Here is a 12,271-nt window from a genome sequence, read left to right on the forward strand (position 1 = left end):
TCTATTCAAATCAATTAGTCTGTCAAAATTTCCAATGTCCTCTATCCCAGCAGCTATTAATCTTAGCTCAGAATACTTCTAGAAATTCATCCCTTAAACTCTTTGGGATCAATAATTGTGATTAGGAAACTCAGCAGAGACTAAATGGCATAGCATTTTTGAGATTCATAACGAAGACAATACATGGTTCAACTGAAGGCATTTGCAAGCTTTTGCCTCTCTAGGTTTACACTTTTAAATTATTCTACTTTAACATTTACAGATGGTCCACATAGGTGGCTGGGAGAGGAAAAACCACATGCAACTTTCTCCATTATCATTGAAAAATGAACCAACTTGATTCTACCATCCTCATCTTCACAAAGGGCTGCTGAGATATTCAATACTATTACCTGTCACCTCTAAGGAAGCTGTCACATAAGAAGTATGTTCCACCTGAGAGTGACACTCATGGGCTTTCATGTAACCTGTTGTATTAATCTCAGACATCTCTTCAGAAACAAAATGGGTTCATCTGGACATAGCAGGGATGAGGAATAATGTTGGAAAACATGGGTCTTCCCTGCCCCCGGCAAGTATCAGTCACAACTCAATATACTGAGTCCTGAGTATAGTGATGGCAATTCTTTTGGAGTGAAAGAAGCACTTACACTGGCTTTCAGTAGGCAAAGACCCCATGCCATCTACTGCCCCGATGTTCCTTACAAAAGTTTTCCCCTTACCCAAATCCTATGAATGACAATTCTCTGCCTAAAGAAAAAGTCTACACTCCTTGATAATGAGGAAGATTGCCCGAGATTTTTGACAGTAGGTGGAGCTCTCCCAGTTGCAGTGAGTTAGGAGTGAGGGAAAGTCCTTGGAGTCTGGGTGTGGAGTGGGTGTTTCTCCCACTGTTGATATACTGGACATTCCTGAAGCGCTGCTTTCCAGTTTCCCTACCACTTCATGTAGCTCCTATCTCAGCTCCTTATGGAGATGCCAATCACTAAGTCTTCAGTTACCTTCCAAGTGCAGTTGTCCCTTACTATTGTCAGTCTGCTGCTACTAGCTCCCATCTTAGATCCATCATGAGCTGGGACTTGAAATCTAAGTTTAACTCCGAAGGGTACATTCTTTCCCTATATAAAGGGACTCTTTCTAAAAGTTAGGTCTACCGTTTATGTAGTACATAAAGCAGAGTAATTATTTGAATATCAGAATAGTTTCTTTCATATGTCAAAGGAGGAGAGATTCTGCCTATCTAAAAGGCTGTGGTATGACACCTGATACTATTTGTATTTTAGTCAGATGATCTTGATTCTTAATTATTGATAGAGCCAGTAGTTTCCAGTTAACTTAAATCAGAGCATTATTTATATCTAGAAATTATACCTTAACTTATAAAATGAAGCTACATTTACATTTGTATTACAGAATCTTTGTATGTTACAGTAAACTTTGCATCATGAGGTTTTACACTGTATTTTTTTTTCTCTTTTCTAAAATAATACTGTCATTTTAGGAAGAAAATAAATAAAGTATAAATGATAACAAATATTGCAAACATGATTTAGCTGTTTCTTCTGAGCCAAGATCGAATTCTGGAACAAAGCTATTCTGATTAAAAAAATAATTTCTGGGGCCCTCCCTGGTGGTGCAGCGGGTTAAAGCACTGCACTGAGAAGCTAAAGCCACTTCCGCATGAGTTCGATCCCCGCCTGCCCCGGAGGTGACCACATGGCATGGCAGACCTCTCCTGACCGGCCCGCTGCTCCCCTCAGCAGTGTACTTCGTCGATATGCCTGTTCTGCTCCCCACTCTGTCTTTGGTGAATCCTCTCACCGCCCTGCATCTCTGGCCTGTACCAGTTCTGTATGCACAAATAAATAAATCTTTAAAAAATAATAATAATAATTTCTGAAATCTGGGGAGTAAGTTGCAGTATGATCATAATGATCGGAGGAACATAAAATGACATTTGAATCACAAATATGTTCCTTTTAAAAAAGTGACAGAAAATCAGATTTTTCAAGAGTGAAGAGAACATTAGTTACTTGAGCCAAGCAAGTTATACATCTTACTGACATCATTGGGTGTCATACCATAAATTTTACTTTTAGAGTGGTTATAGAGTATCAGTTTCTTTTTGCTTTATGGCTGTTTATTCAGCAGAGCTAATAATTCTAATTATATAATAATTTGGGGGTCAACAGGGTAATACCCAGCCTTTTTTTAAGGGTTGTACAGATTTAGGAAAGTTCATTATCAACTTATAATATCAGTTCCTAGAAATTTGCAAAAGCATCAATAAACAGGTAGCCAGATAAACTTAAAGATAAAAATGAAGTCAAGATATCAAAACTTATAGGGATTCTATTTATGATTTTATTAATAGAAACAACTGTTAAATCCTGAGTTGGTTTTCATGTAAAGTTAGCATTTTTTATTACATCAGAAAGTTAGAATTTTTTATTGTATCAGGTTTGAGTAAAATGAAACATAAGAAGGAAAAATTAGAGGACCATGGCTGATCAGATGAAAAGAAGTTAATGCAAACCACTTACTGATATCCTCCAAGAGTGAACAAAGAGAATAACCATATAGCACTTAACATATCTGATATATAATTTGAAATGCTTTGAAAACTATTACTCAGTCAGAACCATACATACTGATTTGTCAAAGGCTACTTGCATGAAGAAGAAAATGGGATGTCCAAGAAGGTTTTATTAAAGAATAAAAATGTCTTTCCTTCTCCATAGAAATGTTAACAATCACATGAATTACTGCCTTTTAATTTTTTTAAATTATCTCAGTTCATATCAAACTTCTAAATTATAAACAGCTGTAGCCAACACCTGTAATTCCTTATACAGGAATTTCATAAAACACAATGTATGATTCTCTCCTTCTTGCCATTAGTAATAACGATCTCCTTCCTTGCTTTTACTGCCAGAAGATTTGTTTCTCTGTCTCATCTTAGGTGACAGGCTTCACAGATTCCCTGACACACTCATGCTGAGTCCCATTAACAAAAACTGCTGTGTGATAACCAGCAAGGGGTCAGAGTGCAGGTGGATGGCCCACAAGGTGAATGGATCTCATTTCTCAGAAAGCTCCAAGATTAAAGTAAACATTTTAAGAAAGTATAACAAATTTTCTTTAAGTAAATGCAATTACTTTACTGCCTATTATCCTCATTGGAATAAAACCTTGTCCTTTGCTTCATTCTAAGAATACAGAATGGATTTTTTCCAGGAACAAGAAGTTCAATATTGAAAAAAAAAAAGCATCCTTTAATCCATTCTGTTTTCTAATTAGTTACAAAAGAATATTTGATGAGTCGTTTGAGAAAATCAGGAAATGTTAGAAGTTAACAATGAGGCTTTACTATCCATTCATATATTCGTAGTTAATTATGTAAAGCAAAGCAACATAAAGAAAAAAATGATAGGAATAAATTTACTGGGCAATATATACATTTGCAAAGTTCAACTCAATAAGGAATTCAAGGTAAAATCAATTTACTATAAGTCTGCCCGTATTATGATAAATAAATTACTGATTTATGTATGAAATTGAAGTTATATGAAATAACTTGCACTTTAGGATTCACAAAAATTGTTAAATTCAGTTTAAGGTTTGACTGGCAAGGAAGAAAAGTCTTTAAGTGCTCACATCAATAGCATCAATATAAAATCAGTTCATTTTTTTCACTTTGTAACATCTTAACAAGCTTTTAAAGTTATTTATTTTTTGAGATGACATTGTTTTAACACTGATAAGATTCAGAGGTATAGGATCATATATTTTCTGATGTATGTTACCACACCATACCCACCACAACCCATAATTTCCAGCATGGTCCCCTTATCTTATAATGACCTCAACTTTATAGCCAGATTTCTAGGGTTTGTTTTGATTTGGTTTTGGATGACCCTTTGTTTTTTTACTCTATATTCCACCTGTGAGTATACTCATCAGGTATTTATTTTTCTCCTTATTTATTTCACTTGTCATTATCCCCTCCATTCAATCGATGTTGTCACAAATGACAAGAGTTCATCTTTGAAGAGCTGCACTGGATTCCATTCTGTGTATCTTCTTTATCTAGTCATAGGTCCATGGGTACTTAGGTTGTTTTTATAATTTGGCTATTATATAGCTTCCTCTGAATGAGTGTTTTGGTATTCTTTTGGCAAATGGCTAGGAGTAGAAATGCTAGATCACATGGTAGACCTATTTTTAATAGTTTGTAAAACGTCCCTATTGTTTTCCATACAAGCTGTACTACCTTTCCACTGACAGTGTACAAGGGTAGCTTTTTCTCCACATTCTTGCCAACATTTGTTGCTGGTCTTTTTTTGAAATGGGCCATTTGCATTTCATCATAAGTATTTTGGATAAATAAAATATTTATGCTTGTCTGTTACTGATGGCGGTAATGTTTCCTACCTTATCTACAATCATACTTAAATTACTTACTAGGACATATATTTTAAAACGTAAGGTTAAATATTTTCTTTGATTCCATATGCCCTATTTTTTTACATTAATAAAATAGTGAATAATGTTCCTCTGATTTTTTAGCAAAGAAATTATACACAAATTTGCTTTTAAAAAATATAAATGTTAAGGAGGCATTCAATTGTGAAGATAATCATAGTATAAGAGGTTACCAAAGACAATAAAAGCATAGCATCAAATTAATTGGGGTACTAGAAGAATAAAGTGGTTCTCATAATTTAAAATTAGAAATCAGTTTTAATGTTTCAGATGTTGGTGTGATTGATTATTGTCCGTCTCCTATCCCATGGGCAGACAACTGTAAATGTTTTCCCCACTCAAAAGTTTCTTCTGAGTAAATGAATCAAAAAATAATTTGGTAATCTTTTTTTTTTTTTTTTAAAGTTTATTTATTTGTACATACAGAACTGGGGTACAGGCCAGAGGCTCAGGGGCGGTGAGAGGCTTCACCAGAGACAGAGTGGGAAGCAGAACAGGTAGATCAACGAAGTACACTGCTGAGGGGAGCAGCGGGTGGGCCAGGAGGGGTCTGCCACGCCATGTGGTCTCCTCCCGGGGAGGCGGGAATTGAACTCATGTGGAAGTGGCTTTTTAGCTTCTCAGTGCAGTGCTTTAACCTGCTGCACCACCAGGGAGGGCCTAATTTGGTAATCTTTTAACAGTCAATTGAAACAAATATAAGAATGTTTAATTAAGTAACAAGTTAAGCACTGAAATTTAATTCAAAAGATACATAACTCCATAGAATTTTGGAACAAATCAACCCAACAATGTCAAAAGAACAAAAAATTTGAAAATACCTAACTCAAGGCTTAAAACACTGATTATAGGTCAAGCTATAGCCATTAGAAGCATAAAATATTGTTAACAGGAGATATCACATATATACACACATATATTGATGCATATATATGTATTATATCATAACTGAAATTAGAGTTTTAATTGGGCAAAAAACACAATGATTCATGGAAAGCTCATTATTTAGAACTGCTCTTTTACTGGAAAATTACAAGGGTTTTCTCTATTCTATTGTGTCTGTATCCAGTGAACATTGGAGAGGAGATGTGAATAAGGTGTCTCTAAATAAAATAAAATTGAGATTTTCACTGTCTTAAAAAAAAAAAATCTAAGAACAGATGTTAAAATTCTCTCCTAGTTACTCGCTTTATGGGTTGGTGTGATGGAATTTGTGTTCTTGGCCATTTCAGGATTTAAATATATTTATGTGACAGTTGATGTACTGATCAATAAAAAAACAAGATCCGTTTACATTGGGAGTTTGTGCAATTTCAGGAATTTGCATTAACCAGGCTGAGTGTTTGTAGTAGAATCAATATACAAGCACCTTACTTACTGGAGTGCATAAATGAAGTATGACTGAATTTTCAACACCAATGAATATAGATTAAAGAAAAATCAAATCAATTGAAAGAATGAGTTTTGGAAACCACACAGTGACAGTATTTTTGAACACATAATATTCTGATCCAGGAAAGAAAACAGATGTTCACTTCCATTTCCCCTTTTCCTTCTAGAATTTATCTTATCATTTGGGAAAAGCTTTCTTGTATAGCAGTTTGATTACATGTGTATTTTGCAAATTTCCAGATGTGTTCAAATGTTTTAATCTACATTATGGCTTTACATTTTAGGACCTTATGATTCCCTAATCAGACTTCTTATTTCTTCACACATTAAGTGACACTGAAATTTTTAATATGTTCCATTTAGTTTGAGAGCATTTGAATATGTATTTTTTTTAACCAAAGTAGTCTTTTTAGATATACTGGTCTTCTACCTACTCAATAGATAATCAGCCTCATTATGTTGTGTTATAATAATGAATCCCTTGGGAGGATATTTACTTTTCTGCAAAATAAATAAATAAATAAAATCTTTTTGACATGTGAGCTTGAGGTAATTTTCTCTGTCAAATTTGTGTCAAGAAAATTTACCCACTTAAAACAAGCATCCTTCTAGTAAAGGCGATAGTTGTAGTAGATTCCCCTATAATGCTTATGAATAGTGTCATGCTAGACTGATCTTGAGTCTAGCATTATGAATTTAGATGATGAACATAACTATCAAATTTATTAATTTCAAGCTGTTAACACTACAGAAAAGGAGGTAAAAAGGGCAGAAAGGAAACGTCATCCTGACAAAGTAAAGGAATATTTAGCCTATAGCAAGATGATGCTTAATCAAGCAGAGCAGTACTGAACTTGGAAAACAGGCCAGTAACACAAGTGTGAAAGAGGGTGTGTCACACAAACTGAAATCTTATCATGAGAAAGCTGGGGTCATGAAATGATGTAAGACATGCATTTTGGACAATCTGAAAAGCATTTTAGTATATATTTCCGTAGACAGAAAAAAGCTGAGGTTATCTGCAATGAACTAGTTAGTAAGACTCCAACACCTCCAAAATTAGTGGAAATAGATAAAAATAATCAACAACAAAACAGTGTTTTAAAAAGGCATGTGACAGATAACAGGAACAGTAGTTCCACTGTGAGTGACACTTTAAAATGATAAAGGAAGGGGCCCTCCCTGGTGGCGCAGCAGGTTAAAGCACAGCACTAAGAAGTTAAAGTCACTTCCTCATGAGTTCGATTCCCGCTTGCCCTGGAGGTGACCACATGGCGCAGCAGACCTCTCCTGACCCACCCGCTGCTCCCCTCAGCAGTGTACTTCATCGATCTGCCTGTTCTGCTCCCCACTCTGTCTCTGGTGAAGCCTCTTGCTGCCCCTGAGCTTCTGGCCTGTACCCCAGTTCTGTATGCACAAATAAACATTTTTTTAAAAAATGATAAAGGAAGGGGGAGAACATAGATTTCCAAGAGATGTTATTTGGACATGTAGGCAGATCTGAACAAATATGGATAGAAATCTCACTGCATGAGTTCAAAATAAATATGCAACAAGAATAGGAACTGTATAAAGGGACCTTCTGTAAGAACAAAGTAGAATAGGGCATAATTGGATGTTCTGGTGAAATGATTAGGGTTTCAGCCTCTTCCCATTTGGAGGCACTGGGGCGCATTTGCCTTCCATTTTATTGTGATGTTTCTGCAGGCAAGCCTCAAATCCAGCCCAGCAATAATGGACTGGGCAAGTGTTAAACTGATTAAAGGAAAATGAGCATTCCAAGGCCATGGGCAGAGTGTCAATTTTACTTCATAATAATTCAGCTTTCTGGAAAGAAAAAAGCCTACTTCACGACTTCAGGTATCCTTGGGTCTTGGACAACCATCTAACAAATGCATGCCTCAGCCAGTTTGATTAGAGCAACCCCTCCGCATCACACACAAATCAACCTACAGGGCCTGGGTAGTGTCAACACATCCCTTTTGTAGCAGTAATAAAAGCTTACATGTAGAATAGAGCTTTATATCATTTATAATTTTCTCACAAACTGCATTTGAATATGGCAGTGCTAAATCCCTTCTATAAGTAACTAGATTGATTAAGTCAACTGAGTAAGCTAGAAATTGTTCCATACAATTGTATAGGTTTTCAAAATAAAAATGTCTGTGATTTCACCTAATTTGACTTTATTATCAATTAATAATCTGCTTTTACTCTTGATTCTATGGACTGAGAGTTGTTTATGTCTTATTAAGTAGAATAAGAAGTCCAACGAATGCCCTGTGATACGCTAGTGAAACTGTGAACAAATATATCCAAGTTTCAAGAGATTAATAAAATATAATTCTACAAAAGGAAAATGGAAACACGCCTATATAATCTTAATTGTGAATGTAAATGTTTCCTTAGAGTACATTATTCAAGATAATAGGTTATTTTGATGGGAATCTATTCTGATAGTAGAAAATATTTAAATCCCTCTGAAACAAGTAGAGATTTCATTTATATAGATTAATGAGCCTCTGACAAGTTCACACTCAAAAATTATTCAGGCATTCCTTTGCTCCTTCCTAAGAAGAATAAATTTATTTTATTCATTCACTGTGAAAGTTACACTTTGTAATTTTGTGGCTATCTAAATCATAGGAAATGAGAAATAGGCCTCCATGCTGGTAATAAACTTAAATCTGTTCCAATAAATGCACTTTCCAATCATCTGCTTCTTTTAAAAAATATATATACTTCACATGTTTGATTGAGAAATTAACCAATTTCTTTAAAGTTAACTGACTTAAAACCCCAGATAAGCAAACAAAAACAAAGGTCCATTTAAAGAATAGAGCTCCGAGTACAATCATCATCTGCCCTTGGATACCCTGACTGCAGCAAACAATTACCTTTAAAAGTAAAACTACATCTCAACAGACTGGGGCTTTTGTGCCTTATCTTCAAAGAAAACCCACTTGCATCAGAATCAAATTCTACGCAACACTTGATCTCCTCACATGAAAGCACTTTCTTTTTCTTCAGTCACTTCTTTTAATTAGAGCTAATAGAGATAGGGGTTTACATGCTGACTGAGGTTTTTTGGCAAATCCCTAGAAAACACATTTGAGAAATTAATCAACTCTGTTTTCATTTTGTCTCTCTAGAGCCAGCCCATACCTCCTCTCCATACCTGACAGGTGCACCTCTGCTGTGTGCAGGTTTCAGCATGACTGTTACTGTGTTGTCAGTTTGATTCAAAGGGGTCTCAAATTCATAAGTCGGCATAGAAGGTGCTAGGGAAAAATGCAAAGGACAGGAGACTTGTTACTTCTGGCTTATCTTTGCTGTTTTCTTTCTACTTTCATTTACAAAGAACATTCCAAATACAGTGCACTTCGTTTATACTGTAGCTATCTGCTGCCCATGAACAGGTTTAATGTGTCTGCCCCACACAACTCTCCGAGGTAGTGTTAAAACTCTTCCTTGTTGACTTCTTCAATTTTGAGTTTGTTAGGAGAGGTCAGAAAGAAGGAGGTGTGGAAAGTATTCGTGATCATTGGTTTCTTGAGTTCCATGCTCATTACATGAGTGTAGTATGCTTATAAAATTTCATGGTACGGTACTTGTCATATCAGTGTACTTTTCTGTTGTATATTTCTTTAAAAATGTATATTACAATGCATATTTAAGAAGTAATTTCTAAGATCATAAAGCCGAATAATAATGTTCCTTGTCTAAATCAACGTTTCTCATGTATGCACCAAAGATTCACCCTGGACTGAGGGACCCTTGGGGTCCAGGGAAGCTTGTTGAAATAAGTGACCATTTGTGAACTCTCAGGGAAAGAATAGTGGAAAAATTATAAGAACTGAAGTAAGACAGGGTTGGGTGTTGACATTTTGCTATGCTTTGTTTTAATCAGCATGTGAGTTTAGGCATGATAATTTTCTCTGTAGTTTCAGTTTACTCATCTTTCAAAATAGAAGAAATTACCTCTAGGGTTTTTATGGGAATTCAAAGAGATAATAGATAAGGAGAGCCAGGCAAATATAATTCTGCAAATGTTAGTTCTCCTCCCAATGTGAATCCTATTTCCAAGGCTATTTCCTGGCATTCTTTGTTCTCTAGATTGTTAAGTCTTATTACAAGAAGATAACAACAGAGCTCTTCAGTAATTTGTCACTACCATAGACAAGAGAAATCATTTTATGAAGGCTGCGATGTGGGAGGGCACAAGGTCTTTTTACAACCCCTGGGTAGAAGTACCTGATGAGAATGCTATTTCTTGTAAAATGGTTTTTAAATCTCTTACATATAAAATGCATTTATGCAGAAGACATGGGCTGTTTCTCAGTTCCATTTATTAGATTTTCTCAGTATTAAAAATTAACTCCAATTCTATTAAAATTAATTCTAATTCATAAAATAGAATTACATTTTGTAGAGAGAGCAGTTCCCTATCTTAGGTCTATGAAAGTAGAAAATAGGGACCCATAAACTATGTATTTTTAAAATATAAAAATCAAATACTTATTCTTGATGAGTCTATACAGGCTTACACCATCGTCAGCTGTCTTTACTTTTGGGTAGAACTGTAAGAACATGGTGGGCTAACACTGATAAGATTCCTATCAAGCAGAATTTTTATCTGGCAAAAATGAATTCCTTTTCTAGAAGAATACACTTTTCAAGGTAGTAATCTTTGAAATGTGATGTCCATATGGGAATATGACCCAAAAAGTAGAAGTTCATACCTTAGAAGTTTATACCTAGGCACATATTTTCTTTTCAAGTCCCCAGGATATTTTATGCACCAGGATATTTTATGTACCAGGTAATTATCATCTTAGTTGACACCCAGAGTGAATTCACTTGACAATATCATGTCGAATTTGTGATACCAGGTCCACATTTTCTGATTCCTACACCAGTATTCTTTCTACTCATTGCATGATCCTGATCCACGTCATTCTTCTAACTCCTCTAGGGACTTCTACCTCTTTCCTGACTCTCTTAATTTCTTATAATTTAGTGCTTCATATAAAACATCAAGTGCGTATTAAATTTCAATGTAAATTATGCTCATAAATAAAAACGTGTGCCATAAAAACTTTTAAGTCATAATTATTTAAAAATGAATTTCAAACCTCCCTCTCAAACCTTAGTAGAGTGCTTATAGTGCTCTAGTTGTATTCCCTTCTTCCAATTCTAGACAAAAATTTACCAAAGTAGGAATGATGGACAAAAGTTACAAAATCAGGCTATCTGTAATTTTCCTAACTCAGATTACAAGAGCTACTTCCCTCTCCTGCCTCCTGTTTGTCTATCCCCAACCAAGAGTCAAAGACAAAACTAAAATACTTCACCACTCATACCCAAAGGGGGGAGGGGAAAAGAAAATGTCCACGGAATTGTATTTATTGCTGTTACATATCCCATACCAGATGGCATCTCCATTTCCTCTAGTATGAAGCACAAAGACATTTTCTGCACAGTTGCACATGCCCCCAGAAATATTTCTCAAATTATGTCTTTTGTTGGATGGTGTAATTGAGCCACTAAAAGCAGAAAGCTGCAGGCCTTATATGCCTGGTACCACCCTCTGGTGTTGTCTCTTTCTTCAGGATGTGAAATTACTTATGGTGAAGGTCCTTAGGAAGATTGGGCCTTCTGCAAGTTGCTTTTTTGCTGCGCCCTCAATCATTCGTGGCTCATTACAGAGTTTTTTCCCAACTGCTGCTTTGGAAATTTAAAGGGGGTAGGTTAACAGAGAACAGAACCTTCTTCTGGTATCCAAGTCCTCCAATATAAACTGTTCAAACAGTGGTACTTCCTAACACAGAAGGATCTTAAGCTCCCAAATTATAAATATTTATAACATCTCACTTAGTTTTCATGAGTCTGATTTTCAGACACTGGAAAGTATTTATCTGAATTTAATGCAAGTTTGGGTGAGTGTTGCATACTTGACAATGGAAAGGAATTAGAGTGAAAACACCATTTCTGATAAAAGACATAATAAAAGCATTAATGTATAGTACCTGATATTTTGGTGGTGAACTGATTGGTTGCTGGTGGTCCAAAACCTTTAGCTGTGCTAGCTCGGATGGTAAAGGAGTAGGTAGTACCCGGATACAGTCCAAAAAACAGAAAATGGGTTTCATTTCCCAGTTTTGAAACTCTTCCACTTTGATTGGATAAATCTATTTCTGGATCAAAGGAACTGACTGCTTTGTAGGTAATCTGCAAGAGAATAAGCAAGTGATAAAATATCTGGAGCAGATGGACCAAGATTGCATCTTTATCCAATAAACCCTTCTGATGTATGCACTGTCAGGCACTTTATAAGCTCTCTTACTCAGAGTCTTCAAATCCTGGATCCAGTGAAGGGGCACAGAAACTCAAT

At 35.5% G+C, this 12,271-nt stretch overlaps 1 protein-coding gene across 5 annotated transcripts in view; it reads right to left on the reverse strand.

The window, feature by feature from the left end:
* Positions 1-12,271, reverse strand: part of PTPRM (protein tyrosine phosphatase, receptor type, M) — a 558,641-nt gene that overhangs the window by 278,699 nt on the left and 267,671 nt on the right. For all 5 annotated transcript variants that reach the window (XM_012725901.1, XM_012725900.1, XM_012725902.1 and 2 more), the window contains 2 exons: positions 11,907-12,108; positions 9,056-9,158 (listed from right to left, as the gene is read on the reverse strand). In XM_012725901.1, coding sequence (XP_012581355.1) covers positions 9,056-9,158; positions 11,907-12,108 — 305 coding nt within the window. The remainder of the gene's footprint in view (positions 1-9,055; positions 9,159-11,906; positions 12,109-12,271) is intronic.

This window comes from Condylura cristata, unplaced genomic scaffold (genome assembly GCF_000260355.1).
Source record: "Condylura cristata isolate star-nosed mole 26May11 unplaced genomic scaffold, ConCri1.0 scaffold00016, whole genome shotgun sequence".
Lineage (NCBI taxonomy): Eukaryota > Metazoa > Chordata > Mammalia > Eulipotyphla > Talpidae > Condylura > Condylura cristata.